The following is a 20656-nucleotide window of genomic DNA, read 5'->3' as shown; positions in this document are numbered from 1 at the left end:
ATGAGAATGTGGTGGGAAACGAGAGTACCCCGTGAAAAGTCACGGACAAGATGTTGTCCACCACAAAGTTACTTGGCCGGGGATCGAATGAGGGACCACACACATCAGAGGTAAGCACTTTACCACTGAGCCATCGTTCCTCCTCACTGGGCATTCAGATTTCAAAGCAGTGTTCATATTCCGAGACAAAATTTGTTCGTGTTTCGGAGTTCTTTGAGTTCAGGAGGCGTTTGGATTCCGGAGATAATACTGTATAATAATTGCAACCCTCATTTCTTCTTCTCCCATTCAACGTCGAATTTCCAAAAAATTTTCCTTTGTGGTACCTTACGTCACAAATACCGTGTGCTGTCCAAATTATAAATTTCTTAGCTTAAGTTGTTTGGCTTAGGCGTTGATCAGTCAGTCAGTTCGGACTTCTTCATGCATACACCCGTATATGCAATATAATTCAGATTAATAGAACGAATAGAAATAAAAAAAATGTATATTTGTTCTTTTCAATACCACAGAAACGCTATCACGTCGATCGTCAATGTTCTGTGAACGAGAAAAATTCAAGAAGAACAAAATGTTTACGGAATTGGTTTCCTTCTTTCTTCTCTGCTTCTCATGTAGCACTGATACACTGGAATAGTTGCTTCCTTTTTTGTTCCTAAATGACGGCAACGGAAGAGAAAATAGGGGGAAAAAAGTGTGTTGTTTTTCAAATATTTTTAGAGGTTTCCTATCGTAGGATTGAGTATCGGATATGGGAGCGGTGTACGCAGAATTTCATCCAAGGGGCCGGGGTCAAGGTTCCAAGTTCATATCATTTCAGAAGTTCGCATACATATCTTATTATGGCAAATGTTTACTTTTTCATGTCTTGTTCAAGGGGTACGGAGTTAAAACCGACTACCCCTTTTGCGTACCCCTTTTGCACTGAGTTCTAGGGAAGGAAGTACATATCTTAGAGAAGGGGAGGGAAAAAATCGATCAGACCACAAAATTAATTGGTAAATCAGCAATTTTATTAAATATTTTTATAACGTCATATTTCCGTTTTTACGATATATCATCACTTTTATATTCAAGGATTACCAAAGATAATCTTTGCCAAGGATTGTCTTTTTTACGCAATTTTTCCCTTCATTTAAAAATTTAACACTCCTTCCTTCAGAGTAGGGCTTCCATAGTTTCAAGTTGCAAAAGCGGAAGAAATTTCAACAATTAGTTTTTAGACTTAGTTTTCACATATTTTTCAATATCTCTTTTTTAATCTGACTTAGATACGATATGATCATAGTAATCTGCACATGTTACGTGTTTCAAGTTATCCAAACATATCCATATCAATTTTAGTGTTAACATACAAGCTAAGTCTCCTATCTGTCCATTGAATATTTAACTCAATTTTGTAAGCCTCATGGAACCTGCATTTATAATTATCTTCAAGCCTACTGGAGGCACGGTCGCTCATTGGTAGAGCGCTTACCTTTGGTGCGTGAGGTCCCTGGGTTCGATCCCCGGCCAAGTAAGTTTATGATGGACAACATCGTGTCCGTGTGTTTTCTCGGGATACTCCCGTTTCCTCCAACTTTCTCATTCCAACAATTCTTCCATTATCATTTACTTGCCTTAATCATCGTATTCCTTAGCCTAAAACAAGGATGTTATAAATGGAGGATCTGCCCATATGTATCTTCATCCTATTAAATCGATGAAGCCAAAAAACAACCGAGCATCGGTACGTCTGATTGGCTACTCTCGTTTCTGCAATTGTCTGATTGGATACTTTCTTTCCGCCATGATTGTTGGTTCAAAACACTGCGATCCTATTGGGCGGAGTGGGCAGAGTAGGGGTGGCGAAACTGTGACGTATGGCTTCAAGATTTTGTTGTAAGGGTATATCCTCTATTTTATAAGATCCTTGGCCTAAAGGGTATAATTGTGGAACGTATAACTGAAAGATTTCATTTCATTTTTAAAGGCATACCTACAATTTTAATATTTCAACACAAGTACGAAGGATATATTTTGCAAATACACAAGCGACGACATTTCAGTTCTGCTGGTACTAAATCTTATGTGCTCGTATAAATGTAATGATTACAGGCGTACTGCAGAACTGATGAAATGTCTATTTATATCATGCAGAAAATTGAAATTGAAGTCGTATATTGAACAATGAACTAGCATTGTCATCTGTTCATAGGAGCCGAAGAAAAGCAAGCATTTTGCTGGAGCTACGAGTTTTTTAAAGCATTTTAGCGATTTTTTTTAGTTTAACGTCCCACGATTAGCGCCGAAGCTAAAGAAGGGTGAAAATGAGATGGATGATAATGGTGGAATGAAAAGAGTGGGAGGAAACGGGGGAACTCCGAGAAAGCCACACATACGGTGTTTGTCCACCACAAAGTCCACTTCGTTGCAGCTGGGATCCAATTAAGGACCACATCCGCCAGAGGTGAGCACTCTACCATTGAGCCACCACAACCCCAGCAACAGTTAAACTAGAGAAGAAACATTTGAACAGCATTAGCCAAAACGTGAATCCAATATTGTATATAGTGCAATTACGTCATGTGTTGGGCATATCGATGAGTAAGCCTAAGATATTTAGTTGATATATAGACCTACGCTTTACGTTACGTATATTGGTGTAACTGATTAATTTTTTTAAAATTGCTTCTAAAACACATAACTATTTGTAAGAGAAGCAATGATGAGTAATCAAGTATCCATTTGTCATACATTAACCTACGAAATGTAAAATGTCATTTGATATACTATAATATATTTGGTATTTTTTCCCAGGAAATCCTTATTAGTCACGCAAACGATATGCCAACACTTTCACTTCCATTTGTCAAATAAATAAACACAAACAGTATTAACACCAAATATATTATAATATTCTTATTAAAGTAGAGATTCGTTATCTCATGGAAAACTATGGCCGAAGGAATATTGTGAACATCCAATTTAAGTGTTTCCACTACATTTGAACGAAATGTCCAACGAAAGTTCACGAATTATTCACTTAATGCCTACTGGATTCATTTCAAATTTAGTTGAAGAAGAATCTGATAGATGTTCAATATATTTGGATATAAATTACATGGATTTCCAAACCATAAGCATACATTAGAAGTCGAATTATCTCTATGCATATCCAAATCATCAATTTGATGTTCAACAGTTATGTACGATATCCATATTTTCACGTGGATTACTCAGTAAATGGAATTAGGCTAAGTACAAAAAAAAAAACTGGGCGGTTTCTAAGACAGATATGATTTAGGTAGACAGGTGTCCGATGCTCCGAACTTGTACTTCATAATATTTACTGCATCTTACGTGCTTCTTGGAAAAGCCTTATCTAGTGAGATAATTGTATTCTAAGGACATCCATTAGACGTCTCGTGGATATCAGTTTCATTGGATGTCCACTGGCTATACTGATAGCCTAGTGAAAGAAAATGATGCCCTCAAATCTATATCTATTTTCAAAATACTTGTCCATAACTGTCTCTGACGTTTTTCCTCATCGAGATATGATAATATGATAATGATGGTTATGTATAGCTAGGGTATTTTGTTAAAATCTTGTTGTGTACCAAATTTCACAATATTAAATCCCCACGTTAAGCGGGTTTGCATATCCAGCCTCCTAACTATGAAAACATTTACGCTCAGCCCAACCTCAATCATTTCACGAATTCAACCTGTTTTACGTATGTTATTAGGACATAATATCGATTGTGATTTATTCTAAAAACACTTTTATACATTGCAAGAGCTGTAACGTCCAAATATTTACTGAGAACTCATAGTCGTATCGGAATAAACAAAAGCGAGTATGGAACAGTAAACTGCTATAACAAAAGGCAAAAGAAGATGTGCAAAGGCATACAAAACGGTCGAGTGGTTTGGGTCGATACACTATCAATCACATGTTTGTGTGTTCAAACCCGGTAGTAAGTTGTTTCTTTTTTAAGTGTCTTCCTATTCTCATCCGGAGGCTGAAAATATTTCTTTGAGTAACTCATTGAAAACTTCTTTTGTTTCAAATTCGATTAGAACGGAACATTATATGAATTGCGAATCTTAAATCCATAGCTAAAAAATGAAGTATACTCACTACTCTATTACCCTCTGATTTGTAACGAAAAACTATTTATAAACAGTGGTGACTTCAGGAAATTATCCTCGGGGGGAATTTCAATATGCGGGTGGACGGCAAACATTGGTAGTCCACATTGAGCATGATCGAATATATAGTCCTGAAGGCGGAAATTTCTTAGCTCGAGAGGGGTCTCAAATTCTCCCTCAGATCACGTCATCATTGCTTAAAAGCTTTACGTAACAAATATAATATTACACTTGTTTCTCGTTCTACATTTAGAATTGGTAAAATCATAACTTATAGAGGATTATAATAAAAGCATAAAAATTACAATACCAATCATGTATAAATTATCCTGTAAGTTACCAACTTTGGGTCAGATTAAAACTCAAATATTTGTTTTCGGATTGCACTTAGAAGTAAGTTCTCTCTAAATAATCCTGATTGGAAACCCATGTTTAACACTAATTAATCAATATTTAAACGAATATATTTTTTATTTTACTATTTTTACTATTCAATAGTATATACACTTCATTTCCAAAATCAAAATCTCGAAAATGTAGGCTATATTGTACGAGTGCAGACTCGCAAATAAATGATTATTTATCATATATATTGGTCTCTATTCGAAATTCTATTTAATCGAATCCGACAGGAACACAGACAGAAATATCGAGAACAGGTGAAAAAAAGAGAGAAAAAAACTTTGTACTCGGCGGGGACTCGAAGTAAGTTCAAATGGTGCTTTATAAGCCAAACGCCTTAGACCACTCGGCTATGGTAACAACTAGGGATTGTAGCAAAGGCTTCGAGTAGTAGTTCTTATTACAGAATAACATTTTCTATTGCCTAAAATTTAAACCTAATTTACTTTGATATAATATATATATTAATTTGTTTTATGAACGTTTTCGTTACTTTGATGAATGATGTATGTTGTTGATATAGATTCTATTACACGTTCTTTGGTAAATATTATAGAAAGTATCAGTGTTATTTATGATCTTTTATGGAAATTGACTGGCGCATGCGCAGTACACAGACAGTTCAATTGGAAGGCGAGGAAGGAAACGCTAACACACTGTTAGAATATTTCCCTCGCAAGCAGCAGTTCCCAACCGAGGGACGGCGGGACGCACTTCGTTCGCCTGGGGTGGCGTGAAGGGTTTACGAAGTCCCTTCGTTGTCTTATATTTCTTGAATGATTATAAACAATATCCAGTTACATCTTCTACGCATTTGGAAGTGATAAATCGTAGTATAAATAAACCGTCCTCCACACACAGTGATTGTTGCTTTTCCAAGATTATAAACTGAAACACTTTTTATTTCAATGGAATATAAAAGTTTCAATGGGAGGGGTTACAACCCCCTGGGTCTTCGATATGTCACCGCCTAAACTGTAACTTTCAAGTTAGAATCGAAAAATGGAGACATGTGACCTACTTGTAAATCTTTGTACTTTCATTTTCCTTTTTTCTTCTCAATTGAGCTTGAAAAATGTAAAAATGGAAGGTTAAGAACTTCAAATATTACGTATATTTTAGCGTATTACGGAATTATATTTAATAGAATCCGGCAGGATCACAAACAGAAACGTCAAGAAGAGGTAAAACCAAATTATTCTGTGGTGGGATTCGAACTACTCTTGAATGGTGCCTCAGAATCTCTAGCCGAATGCCTTACTCCACTCGGCTAACGTGACAAGTTGAAAATATAGTAAGGGTGTTACATGTTCAATCTTTTGTTACAGTATGAAATTTATTTTGTATTCTCTGAAGTTTAAGCCTATTTTGGCCTGATGTAATAGTCTGTTGAAATTGTTTTATGTTTACGGTATTCTTTACTTTGACGAATGATGTTAATATAGGTTCTATTACGTATTCGTTCATAAATATTACAGCAATTGTCAGTATTATTTATGATCTTTCATGAAAATTGACTGGTGCATGCGCAGTAGAAACAGAAAGATGCACTTTACCGACATTTGTCATACACGCCAGAACGCAAATTTCTAACAGGTTTTCAAAATGCCTCTTTCTAAAGGTTGTGGAGAACTGTCTGTTGCTCTGAGAGGAGAAATCATAGGCCGAGCAAAAATGGGACAAACTGTGCCTCAGATTGCTAGAGATTTGTGATGTGACAAGAAAACGGTCAATAAATGGGTTCAGCGACATGAAGAAGGTGGTGAATGGTTCAGGTCTCGGTCAAGAAGTGGAAGGCCAAAAGTGACAACTGCAGCTCAAGATCAAGCTTTAGTTACAGAAGTAATCAACAGACCTCTATGCCACACGTCAATCCTCTTGGACAAAGCCAGAGAATATAATTGTTCTCACGAAACAATAATAAGAAGATTATTGGGGGCTGATCTACACTGTTCAAGACCCGCTAGGAAGACTCTCCTGACTGAAACTCACAAGACCAGACGAGTGAAATGGGCACAGAATAACATAGCCCAACTTCAGTCATATTGGGACTGTCATCTGGACCGACGAGAAGGTTTTCAAGTCTAACCAACAAGGCAGAGTTATATTGTATAGACCGCGCGGAACCAGGTATGCTGAACAAAATATTATCAGAACTTTTTGTTCAGGACGAATATCAGCACACTTTTGGGGATACATGACGGCTGCTGGTCCTGGAGATTTGGTTGCGGTGCCTGAGAGAATGAACAGCAGTGTTTACATTAATATCCTCGAAAATACGTGTTTACCGTCCTTAGAAAGAAACTTCCTCGAACAGGAAGAATATATATTTATGCATGACAACAGTGCTGTTTACACTTCCCGGCAAACACGAGAGTGGCTAAGTGAACATCCAGAGTTAATTTGTATTGAGTGGCCCCCTCTATCCCCAGATTTGAACCCAATTGAACATCTGTGGGCCTACATGGTGCAAGAATGGGAAGAGAGACGTGAAGACAGAGACCAAACGTTTCTTCAAAATCATGTAATGGAACTGTGGCAACATTTTCGTGACACACCGTCGTATTGCTCGAGACTTGTATCTAGTATCCCCTCCAGACTTCAAGAAGTTACTGAATCTGGAGGTGACTACACGAAGTACTAGTGTGTTATTTTTTGTGTAAACATTTATTTAAGTTTCATTTATTTATTATATTTTTTCAAGAGCAATACTTTCGTTCTTCATTCTTTTCCTTTGCTTGTTTACTTATTAGTTCGTTAAAACGTAAAGGAAGAGTAGTATATCTTCAAAAAGCATTTGTGAATTTACTTTGAACGTTTCTAAAAATACTTTTACTGTTTTTTCTTACTCTATATCATGAACAATATTACTTTCATTTCAGTTAATTAATAACTTTATTTCACATCTCGGATAAAAGTATTATTGTCTTTTTAACAATATTTTTCCTTTTGATTGTGTAATTTCTAGTTTCATTGAATTATCTCAATTCGAATGAATAAATCATATTTTGTTTATTGTCCCTTCCTTAGCTAAGTTCGAATTCGAGAACAATGTGGTGTAATATACGTTCTTTATTCTTCATATTGTGCAGTAATGACAATATTAATTATTTTCATGAGTCCAGTTGATTAGTGAGAACTTGGACAAACATTAACCTGGTAATTCTTTACGCAATGACAAGCGTAAAATACATTTTAGCTTTTCTTTATACTTCACAGCGACGAAACATTCTAACAGTGTGTTAGCGTTTCCTTCCTCGCCTTCCAATTGAACTGTCTGTGTACTGCGCATGCGCCAGTCAATTTCCATGAAAGATCATAAATAACACTGATACTTTCTATAATATTTACGAAAGAACGTGTAATAGAATCTATATCAACAACATACATCATTCATCAAAGTAACGAAAACGTGTTCATGAAACAAATTAATAGATATATTATATCAAAGTAAATTAGGTTTAAATTTTAGGCAATAGAAAACGTTATTCTGTAATAAAAACTACTACTCGAAACCTTTGCTTCAATTACTAGTTGTTACCATAGCCGAGTGGTCTAAGGCGTTTGGCTTATAAAGCACTGTTCGCATTAAGTTCGAGTCTCCGCCGGGTGCATCACATTTTTCTCTCTTTTTTCACCTGTTCTCAATGTTTCTGTCTGTGTTCTTGTCGGATTCGATTAAATAGAATTTCCAATAGAGACCAATACATAAGATAAATAATCATTTATTTCCGAATCTGCACTCGTACAATATAGCCTACATTTTCGAGATTTTGATTTTGGAAATGAAGTGTATATAATATTGAATAGTAAAAATAGTAAAATAAAAAAAGTATTTGTATAAATATTGATTAATTAATTAGAGTAATACATGGCTTTCCAATCAGGATTATATAGAGAGAACTTACTTCTAAGTGCAATCCGAAAACAAATATTTGAGTTTTAATTTGACCCAAAGTTGGTAACTTACAGGATAATTTATACATGATTGGTATTGTAATTTTTATGTTTTTATTATAATCCTCTATAAGTTATGATTTTACCAATTCTAAATGTAGAACGAGAAACAAGTGTAATATTATATTTGTTACGTAAAGCTTTTAAGCAATGATGACGTGATCTGAGGGAGAATTTGAGACCCCTCTCGAGCTAAGAAATTTCCGCCTTCAGGACTATATATTCGATCATGCTCAATGTGGACTACCAATGTTTGCCGTCCACCCGCATATTGAAATTCCCCCCGAGGATAATTTCCTGAAGTCACCACTGTTTATAAATAGTTTTTCGTTACAAATCAGAGGGTAATAGAGTAGTGAGTATACTTCATTTTTTAGCTATGGATTTAAGATTCGCAATTCATATAATGTTCCGTTCTAATCGAATTTGAAACAAAAGAAGTTTTCAATGAGTTACTCAAAGAAATATTTTCAGCCTCCGGATGAGAATAGGAAGACACTTAAAAAAGAAACAACTTACTACCGGGTTTGAACACACAAACATGTGATTGATAGTGTATTGACCCAAACCACTCGACCGTTTTGTATGCCTTTGCACATCTTCTTTTGCCTTTTGTTATAGCAGTTTACTGTTCCATACTCGCTTTTGTTTATTCCGATACGACTATGAGTTCTCAGTAAATATTTGGACGTTACAGCTCTTGCAATGTATAAAAGTGTTTTTAGAATAAATCACAATCGATATTATGTCCTAATAACATACGTAAAACAGGTTGAATTCGTGAAATGATTGAGGTTGGACTGAGCGTAAATGTTTTCATAGTTAGGAGGCTGGATATGCAAACCCGCTTAACGTGGGGATTTAATATTGTGAAATTTGGTACATCATTAACCATTAATGAAATGAGAATGTGGAAGGAAACGGGGAGTAACCTGAGATAACCCACGAACATGGTGTTACCCGCCACAGACTTGGTCGGGGATCTAACCAGGGATCCCATGCACCAGAGGTAAGTGTTCTACCACTGAGCCATCGAGCTCCCCTATATGATACTAATGATAGATACCATGAAGAGAGCAGAATGTAAACGTAATAGAATAAGTATTGATTCGGTATTAACACACAATTCTTCAACTTAAAATTTAACCTTATTTATTAAATTAGTAGGTAACCTGTTTGTGTGAAGTGCACCAGTGCTGGCTGTGTAGAAAAGTCACATCAGAAAAAAAAAAATATCGCTACAATTATATAAGAAAGAGAATTTCTCTAATATTCTAATATGCCTGTTATGCAAAAATTAAAACATTAGGTTATCTTCCCTTAGTTTTAATGATAGAACTTTAATTTTTAGTAGCAACGTGTCCTCCCTCAAGAGTCGCCACTGACATGTACTAGGAGAATCGTAATCTTCAAAAACTAAGATAAACTTAGGTAACTACAGGGTATCACAGTTATTTTTTTTAAATTAAAAAGTAGCAATGTCACAGTCCACATAATCTGAGAGTGTTTCTTTTAGTTTCAGTAAACCAAACTCCTTACGAAACTAAATTTTATCAAGCCTAGGCTTAAATTTAGCAATGTACCTCAAATTAAATTAAATACTCTTTCCAAGATAAATTCATATTTGAAAGTATAAAATATTTAAGTGTTTAGAATTGTCGAGCAGAAAATCATGTAGTTTCATTTTAGAGTTGTATTCCACGGATTGTTGAGTATTTTGTATCCTGAACATCATTCTAACCCGCACATCGTAACAGCACTGCGGGTAGTCTATCAAGCAAGGATGATATCCTTAATTATTCCCATACGAATGCACGGGGATTTTCGATTGTCCGTATGGATAGTTTCCATCAAGGAACTCGATTCCTGACTGTTGACCTTGTACATCCTGGTCAAAATTAATGATGATCCATTAAATAGTTTTTGAGATTTTGAGTCTCCCGGACGGAAGGAGACATGGATAGACAGAGTAAATACATAAAGGCGTTTTTGGTCAATAAAACGCCTTAAAAAAGAATTTTAAAACATATTTGGATAGAATTCAATGCTTTTACTATAACTTGTAGTCTAACCGATATGTTTATTATATATACGAGCATTATATACGAGCATATTATAAAAAGCAATCAACAAAAAAATGTAAAATTGTTCCAAGGATAAACAAAATAATTACAAAATAGTTAAAAGAATAAGCACACACCTTTCTTTTTGCAAAGACGATTAGCTTAAGATATGTAGGCAGAAACGAAAATTACTAAGGAAGTGGGTCAGTGGCTTCCTTTGTTCGTCAACACACTGGATCAGATATTGGGCAACTTAATATTCACAACAACTGTTACACAAACCTCTCTCTCTCTCTCTCTCTCTCTTTCCATCTCCACAAAGCAAAATTATTTTTAGATATTTTTGTTCCACTATACTGTTTTTATGCATACACACACAAAAAAATCTACTTTTCCAAAACTATTTGTATTTCTAAAACGTCAGCAGCTAACGTCAACTAGATATTTTTACGTAGAATGCATATTTCTTTGTTTTGAAAAACCGATAAAAATATACTGGACTTTGGTCTGTTTGTGTTTGGCCATAAGGGCAGCAAGGAAATTTTGATAGTGGAAAAGTTAAATGAAATCATCAGTTTAACGTCATACGATTATGTCTGTTAGGCTAAAAAGAGACAGATGATTAAGGTAAGTGTATGATGATGGAAGAATTGGTGGAATGGTAACGTGGCAGAAAACGAGAGTAATTCGAGAAAACCCATGGACACGATGCTGTCCACCACAAACTTACTTGGCCTAGGATCGAACTAGTGACTCTACACGCCAGAAGTAAGCGCTCTACCACCAAACCACTGTCTTTTATTTTATTTTATTTATTTATTTTGGTGGAGGAGTAAGCTGCTGAATTTTAAGTGTCATAACTAGAGACCGGATGTTTAGGTTTTAAAAACCTGGAAAATAGGCAGACAAATAGGCACTAAAATTTAAAAATAGGCACTAAAATGTAACTCGAAGTATTGAAGATAAATACTTAATACGATTGAAAAATAAATTCAAGTTATAGATAATGTTCAAACATAACTGTGTGTTAATATCTTATTTTACTGTATATATAAAAAAGAAGCTTGACATTTATTCCTTGTATATTTGGTAAATACATTCTATACAGTACTTTATAACTACACATAATAGTCCGAATTTTATACACTTTATCAGTACACACAACAGTCCAGAGTTTTAGAGCACTTTATCAGTGCACATAGCAGTCCAAAGTTTTATGTCATCTTATCACTACAAACATCACTTATATTTCTCGGAAGAAGCAAAATCCTTTCTATATATTTTTCCCAATAAAATCTTATTTTGAATACAATTCATAGAATAGACAACATTAGGCACTAAAGCAATTATTTAGACAGGAAGGGGTGAAATATGGAAAATAAAATTGACTTAAATTGAAGCTATAACACCCCATATAAACTTTAAAAAGGTTATTTTTCATCATATATTTAATATTAATATCTTTAATATTATTTTTAAGATATCTTGAAGATAGTTTTGGTGGCTAAGTAGTTTCGCCTACGAAATGAGAAAATCTTTCCTCTCGGTTCTCGTAGACGAGAAATATTTCGAGTCTTGTAGGCAATACTAGTTCATCCAAATCTTAGATTTCAAACTAGAGATGGTCAGTTTCGGAATTTTTACTTTACGGACTCCGGAAAGTAAAATCAGAAAAAATCTGGAATTCGGAAAAATTCCGAAATTTAGAAAATTCCGGAATTAAAAAGTCCGAATTTCGGAAAAAATTCTAGAATCCAGATTTCTAGAATTTTCCGAAATCCGGAGTTTTTCCGAATTCCGGTAATTATCCGAAATCTAGAAAGTGAAATTCCGGGAAAATCTTAGCCATCCCTATTTCAAACACTGTTTCAATGCTACATAATTTATATTATACAAACTATAAAGTGATAATGTGATTGTACAACCATAATGAACATTTAACAACGTTTAAAGATATTCAAACCATTACACAATATATCCCAATAATCAAATTTAATATGGTTTAATATGGTTGTTATATCACACCCTTCGTGGATCTGTCGTGACGAGGAAGGATTTTGTATATAAATTTACATAACGAGACAGTTAATTTTTCAAGACGAAACGAAAAATACTTTTCGAGACGAGACATTTTCCGGGTCGAAATGAGAAAACTTTATTTATCGTCTCGTATCGTGAGTAACACTAGTGACAAAGTATCAACTATATCAAAGTCTTAAACGTACTGTATTGTACAGAGAAGAAATGAAGACATTCCGAACGAGCGGTGAGAAACTATTTCAAAGACATCGTGACGTGTATATGGAGAAAAAGAAAAGTAGAAGCTGGCAGTGTGGTGGAGTGAAATTCATTCAGCAAGTTAGTGTTGACAAACCTGAGAGGAGAAAATATTACTGGAGATAGTTGAAGAGAGAACACAGAAAGCAAGAGTTTATTTGAGAATAAATTGTACTTATTTTGAAGGATATTAAAGTATTATTAAGTTTTCAGCCTTTCGGCAGCTCCTGGGACTAATGAGGATTTTACTTGTATTTTTCAGTTTCAGATTTGGGTCTGGAAATGTTTCTTTCCCGTTTCTCGATTTTTCAGCTTCCTCTTTTAACTCCCAATATATTCTTCTATTTTTCAAATCATCGATCAGTTGTGTTCTTCTTCCTATTCCTCGTTTTCTTTCCATCTTTTCTCCTATGGTGGTATGAAAAAGCCAATTTCTTCGCAAGATGTGTCCAATCCAATTTGCCTTCCTACGAAGGGTGTTCTCTTCTCTACTATCCGTTTTAAAACAACTTCGTTTGCTGCTCTCTCTGTCCATATTATTTTCTTCATTTTCCTCCAACACCAGAAGTTAAAAGTAGGGGATACAGAACTGTAATCCATATTAAAGGTGTCTTACGTCCGTTATTAATAATATTACTACGTATTATTTCTGTGATTTGATTTTGGCATTCCCTCTTAGGACCTATGATAGTTCAAACTCTCCCCATCAACTACTTCTAGCTACGCCTATGTTTAGGATACAATGCTTAAAAAAATGTTTATTCCGCCGTTCTAACCATTAACAATGTTGCTTTAATACTGTATTACTTGCATGGTTATAAAACTCTACATATATGCATATATGTTACAATGGTTTGAAAAACAATCAAAAATAAATATTGGTTTTTCATGTTTTAGCAAGCATTTAAATAAGCAAAAATGAATGAGCTGGTATTATTCGCATTCCTAAAAGGCAAATATTACGTGTTACTTCGCCCAGTAGCAACCAATTAAGTAAAAAGAAGAACACATTATTTAAACAAGCTTGAAATATTTTTTTTAGTTTTTTTTTTTTTTTATTATTATTTTCGTTGTGTTGTTTGTTCTCTAATGGATTCTGGATGCTGAGTACACACAAAGGCAAGGTAAGATTCACTTCAAGCCCTGAGAGAATTTTTGAGCAGCAAATCGGAAGACATCCATATATGGTAAGCTATACGAAATCATAACAGCACCTCTCTAGATAGTTCGTTGTTACTTATAAGCACGTAAACTTAAGCTGAACTTATATCGTTAAACAAAGAAGGCTACTGTAATATATATTTGCTTGAAAGATAAGCTTTTAGTTTATGGGAATATGTTTTAATTGATTCACGATTGGTACGGTTACATATGACACAGAGTAAGCATAGTAAAAATAACGGTTACTGTCTTAAACTTACGATGATTTAATAGTAGAGTTCAACAGTTTCAAAGTATACTTTTAGGAGTTATAACATCTAATTTGCCCTAAATTCATTATTTCAGAATTTCTGGAACTAATTAAAACGTAGTTTACTCACTAAATGTTTCAATAATAACACACAAATAAAATATTTTAAAACTGATGTATTCTCCAAAGATTTTCTGCATTTACCTTTCTATTTTTATAAAATTCCATCTTTATAATTGAAAATATATACAATTTTAATGGCTTCTTTACGTATTATATCAGAACTGTCTAGAAAAACATGTTTATACATGTCTGGCCACAAAACTTAACAAGTTAAATATTCGGGTAGCTGGCCATAAATAAAAAATATATCATATGATACGGACTGTTGTCCTTATCAACATATACATATTTATAAATGTCGATCGTTATAGAGGTCGAATACGGAATGCTCCACACAAACTTTCTATTCGACACAACTCTGTGCTTATTTATGTGTGTTTATACTTAATTTATTTCTGCTTTTTAATTACCGGTGCTATATGGGACGTAAACCTACAGCTTAAAGTGGAATCCAAACCATTTGTAGTAATACCGGGAACCGAGGCTGGGTATTCCAAAGTCCAGAACGATAATACTTTAGCCATGAGAATTTGCATGAGCTTTCATCGAACATTTTATTTATTTATTGTTATTTATATTTTATATAATTTTCCAATTGATTTAATCAGTTACTCATCATTTGAACAAATAATGAAATTAATCAATAAATAAATGATATACCCGTCTGATGTGATATTTACTATTTAATTTTGGTCTTAAGTACAGTATGTTTTTGCGTACGCCTTTGGTTCACGTGGTCCTGGATTCGTTACGTGGTGAGAAACCACAAAAAAAAAAAAAAAAGTCAATCAATTTGATCTTGCGGGAGGATGGGCAAGCCTGGGCAAAAGCCCGTTTGAGAGACGTTCAGATCAAAGATTCTATTATTTCCCCGAAATGCGACTAATATTAAAACAAAAATATATAACATACAGAATAGCATGATCATTTCAAAATAACCGTGAGGGAATGCAAAACTGTTTTGTCACTTCTTTGTCTCAGTTTAGTCATGATCACGCTTTGAATAATTTGTTATCAAATTTGAAGAATGTAAAACATTAAAACAAAGAAGGTTCTATTACAACCTTCATCACATGCTTACAAGATGATATTGGACTAGACTAACTGTTGAGGGGAATTTTATTACAATTTTGAACAATATACGTAACAAAAATAAAGGAACAATGTTACAATTTTGGCTTTGTGGATGAATTAATGAAATGTGTGTTTATCACACTGATGTGTGTGATTCTGATTCTAATTTCCAGTGGGTGTACACTTTTCATTATACTTACCTGCTACCTACCATCTTGAGATAATTGGAATTGTTTTGTATTAAGAGATAGCGGAAATATTTTGACGATAAACTACTGAACACTGACACGCTCAGGGCCATTGAACTGAACAAGTTACCGGTATTCAGTTTGGTACATTTTAATTGAGCTCCGTTTTCCAGTGTTTACAAAAGTTATATGAAAGAAAATACGTGTATTCATCTTTAGATATTTCTCACATCTAACAAATTGTAAACTGTAAGATGTTTTGAGTAAAATTACAATTCATTGCTGACAAAGTTTTTGTCGAAATATCCTTATGAAAATAATTTTGGGTAATATGGCAAATAAAAATTGATGTTAAATAAACAATAATTGTCTGTTATAAATTACTGATACTAATAGTTATTGTACTGTCTATCAATCTTATTTTAATATCAAACCATAGCCGTGTGTTACATTTGATCATAATTTAACAATATAGTTAGGACAGAATATTTGTCAGTCGTTCGGTGTCAGTGCCGTGTCGTAGAAAATCAGCGCCTGGGGCGAGATTACACGACGGCGCCCCGACTGAGGTTGACAAACAGCTGCGAAGCCCACCATGGTTGGCGCAAAGCGTAAGAACATTTTCAAAAATAAACCCTGCTTTTCGTTTATTTTGAGCACTTTTTATTACTTTTTTCCTTCCATTTTATATATGTGGACTTGCATTTCCTCTCGCTTGTTTCTTTCCTTCTTTTCTTTTTTCCTCCAGAATTTTTCTTCCCCTTACTTCGGCCCCCGGGTTCGTCGCACCGCTCGCTCGCTCGCCCCCCCCCCCCCCCCACGGCACGGCACTGTTCGGTATAAAGTAACCAAAATTAAATGAGATCATACACCGTATGATTCATTATAACTGAAGTTGCTTATGAAGTTGCTTAAACAGTGCTATTTGGAAAACAGTATTTAAAGAAACATAAAGCTGTTGTATAGTGCTTTCCTTGCTTTTTCGTTGCTTTTTTTTTTTAATTAATACCTATTGAAACAGAATGAATATAGATTTTTAAAATATATTGAGCAACTAACAAAATAATTGAAGAATTGAAAAATATAAATTGCTTGCCTAATGTTGTATTATAAAGGGAAAAGGACAAAACTTATGATCGATTGGCGATTCATAATGAAATTTGGCGAGCCCGTTCTAATATAACGTGAAATTGACTTGAAAGGTGTCTAACTTAATTTTCTAATCATTAAGTAGAATCTGTTTTTTTTTATTTTTTTTTTTACATAGGCATTATTTAATACTAAATAACTAAAAGTATTTGTCGGTGCGTTTCTATTAAATAAATAAACTGGGTGATGAAACATACCTACTCCTACTAGTTTAAATTAACGGTTTTTGGTCAACCCGTTTATAGTATTTTTTCAATTAACGGTTTTTGATCAACCCGTATATCTTGTTTTTCAATTAACGGTTTTTCATCAACCCGTGTATAATTATTTGCAATTAACGGTTTTTGATCAAACCGTGAATAATCAAGTCTATTTGCAATTAACAGTTTTTCGTCAACGGTATATAATTACTTGCAATTAACGGTTTTTGATCAACCGTGTATAATTATTTGCAATTAACGGTTTTTGAACAACCCGTGAATAATTAGGTCTCCTTGGAATTAACAGTTTTTCATCAACCCATGTATAATTATGTTCAATTAATGGTTTTTGATCAACCCGCGAATAATTAGGTCTGTTTGAAATTAACAGTATTTCATCAACCCGTGTATAATTATTTGCAATTAACGGTTTTTGATCTACCCAGAGCCGGATTTAGGTTTGGTGGGACCCTAAGCTATTGAAGATAATGGCCCTTTGTGGGTTCAGATGAACATAGGCACCCTATATACAGAAATGAAGAAACTAGTGATATTTTAGGAAACAGGCTAGCAGAATAGACCCCATTACTTAACATCATAGGAGCTTACACAACGCGAAGCATTGTTGCTATATGTAGATTTTATTTTATTTATTCTTTTCGTTTTATTTTGTAAATGTACATCTAGATTTTCCCTTTAATTAATTTTTTGAGGCCTCCAAGAGAGTGGGGCCCTAAGCTATAGCTTGTTTAGCTTACACGTAAATCCGGCACTGGATCAACCCATGAATAATTAGGTCTATTTGCAATTATCAGTTTTTTCATCAACCAGTGTATAATTATTTGCAATTAATGGTTTTTGATCAACCCGTGAATAATTAGGTCTATTTGCAATTAACAGTTTTTCATCAACCAGTTTATAATTATTTGCAATTAACGGTTTTTGATCAACCCGTGAATAATTAGGTCTATTTGCAATTAACAGTTTTTCATCAACCAGTTTATAATTATTTGCAATTAACGGTTTTTGATCAACCCGTGAATAATTAGGTCTATTTGCAATTAACAGTTTTTCATCAACCAGTTTATAATTATTTGCAATTAACGGTTTTTGATCAACCCGTGAATAATTAGGTCTATTTGCAATTAACAGTTTTTCATCAACCAGTTTATAATTATTTGCAATTAACGGTTTTTGATCAACCCGTGAATAATTAGGTCTATTTGCAATTATCAGTTTTTTCATCAACCAGTTTATAATTATTTGCAATTAACGGTTTTTGATCAACCCGTGAATAATTAGGTCTATTTGCAATTATCAGTTTTTTCATCAACCAGTTTATAATTATTTGCAATTAACGGTTTTTGATCAACCCGTGAATAATTAGGTCTATTTGCAATTAACAGTTTTTCATCAACCAGTTTATAATTATTTGCAATTAACGGTTTTTGATCAACTCGTGAATAATTAGGTCTATTTGCAATTAACAGTTTTTCATCAACCAGTTTATAATTATTTGCAATTAACGGTTTTTGATCAACCCGTATATATTGTTTTTCAATCATCTTTCAGAACATGATATATACAGTATGTAACCTACATCTAACATAATTATTAGTTCGAATTAATATTTTAACATCCTTTCTCTGTACCAAGACTGTATGAAATGTGGATCCACAACAGCTTAACATTGGATACGAACCACACAAGCTTCTACCGGGCATCAAACCCAGGTCTTCCGTACCAAAGGCGCGTATTATATCTAATAATCATCAAGAAAAATATATTATTAAATAGAAGGATCAATGTGTCAATATTTCAGTGAGTATTTAAATTAATTACAATGTATTTCTGGATGTACGTGTCTAGCTAGCTTATGCAATGATTTTTATCAAACTCTGCTGGTAGTTTCCTTTAATTGTTAGTTATGTACTGTTATTCTGCTAAAGATGGCATAGCCTCCTAACAGGATTTTGTCGAGATAGCTCATGAAAAACGTAGTAACGGAAAGCTCATTAAGTTACTAGATTTCTCAATAGAACTATTTCAACAGCTTTAATCATTTTTTTTAAATCTAGTATTTCGTTAAAAACTAATTATTTACATAGCAACTGATGTAATAACTTTATTTATTTATTAAAGCAACAGCTTTTAAAATAATATGAACATTTCATATAATGCTTATTTAGTATATTCATAAGGGTAACACAAAATTTATCATTCGAGGCGTGTGTATCACAGTAATTAAATACAAACGTTATATTCAGGGGATGTTCACAGACGAATTTTAGACCATAGGTTGCATCCATGAGAATATTCGGGGAGAGGCCTGATTTGTTCATTAAAAAAATGAAAAAAAAAAACTGGAGGCCGGTGAAGTTTGGGAAGAGATATTTGGGGATCAGAATGGCAACTTTGCGGGAAAATGATAAATTTGTGGGTAAATGAATGGTAAATTAGGGAAGAGAATGATAAATTTAAGGAGAAGAATGGTAAATTTACAGTAAAATGATGAATTTGGGGCTAAATAAATGATAAATTTGGGGATAGAATGATATATTTAAAAGGAAGAATGCTAAATTTGAGGGGTAATGATAAATTTAGGAAGAAAATGATAATTTTAAGGGGAAGAATTGTAAATTTGCAGGAAAATGATAAATTTGGGGAGAGAATGATAAATTTAAAGGGATGAATGCTAAATTTGAGATAAAATGATAAATTTGGGGTAAATAAATGGTAAATTCGGGCAATGATAAATTTAAGGGAAAGAATGCTAAATTTGAGGGATAGTGATAAATTTGGGGAGAAAATGAAAAATTTAAGGGGAGAAATTGTAAATTTGTGGGAAAATGATAAACTTAGGGGTAAATAAATGGTAAATTTAGGGAGACAAGGATTAATTTAAGGGGAAGAATGCTAAATTTGGAAAGATTGAATAATAATAGGGAGTTACACCCAAGACCTTGGTGGAAATGAAGACCCTCCAGTTATATTTAAAAAGAAAATAAAACATATAAAATTCAAAAACTAAACTTATTTACCTTTTCATCTTTGGCAGACAGTTTGTCAAAATGGATTCTGGGCTCCTCTGGCATAGGTAGCAACCTCTTGTCACTTGAATATTTCATTTTTAAAAAATAATTCTTTCTCCTGGAAAAAATATTTATATACACTGCACGTTTGATTTTTCCGCCACTAATTTCCGTTGAAACTATTTATAAAGTACGTTGACACATTATTTCATTTTTTTTTAAATTTTAATAACAGAAAAAAATATTAATGAATCAATATTATTCCTCGCCACATAGCTATATGGTAGTACACATATTCACATCGCACCACAACACAACATTTGTGTTCGTTAAGTGACAGTTGCAATACACATATCAAACACACGCTCACACGCGCGCACACCTTTCTCAATACCTTGGTGGCTTTGGACTATCCGTTCGAAAAATGACAACAGAACAGAAGCAAGCCGTCTGTTGTGGGGGGAAAAGTATTCTTCACAGTAGCGCCGCTCTGTAGTAGAAAGTTGAACTAACATAATAAGCTTCTAACTTCTCGTGGGTTTATTTACTTGCCTTTTTCTTTTTCGTTGGGCAGAGCATCTTTTAAATAAAAAGGAAGAAAAGAAAATCATTCCTCGCGCAATTGAAGCTTAAAATTAATATG

The 20656-nt window shown here is 33.8% G+C and overlaps 1 protein-coding gene across 1 annotated transcript in view; it reads right to left on the bottom strand.

Moving 5' to 3' along the window:
- Nucleotides 1-20447, bottom strand: part of LOC145690151 (uncharacterized) — a 115091-nt gene extending 94644 nt beyond the window's left edge. Inside the window, exon 1 of the mRNA XM_081764760.1 lies at nt 20023-20447. Coding sequence (XP_081620886.1) covers nt 20023-20109 — 87 coding nt within the window. The 5' untranslated portion in view covers nt 20110-20447. The remainder of the gene's footprint in view (nt 1-20022) is intronic.
- Between the last annotated feature and the right edge of the window lie 209 nt (nt 20448-20656).

Source organism: Thermobia domestica, chromosome 7 (assembly GCF_964235325.1).
Source record: "Thermobia domestica chromosome 7, izTheDome1.hap1.1, whole genome shotgun sequence".
In the NCBI taxonomy this organism is placed as follows: Eukaryota; Metazoa; Arthropoda; class Insecta; order Zygentoma; family Lepismatidae; genus Thermobia; species Thermobia domestica.
The sequence above is the reverse complement of the archived record's forward strand: the minus strand, read 5'-3'. Positions and strand labels throughout refer to the sequence as shown.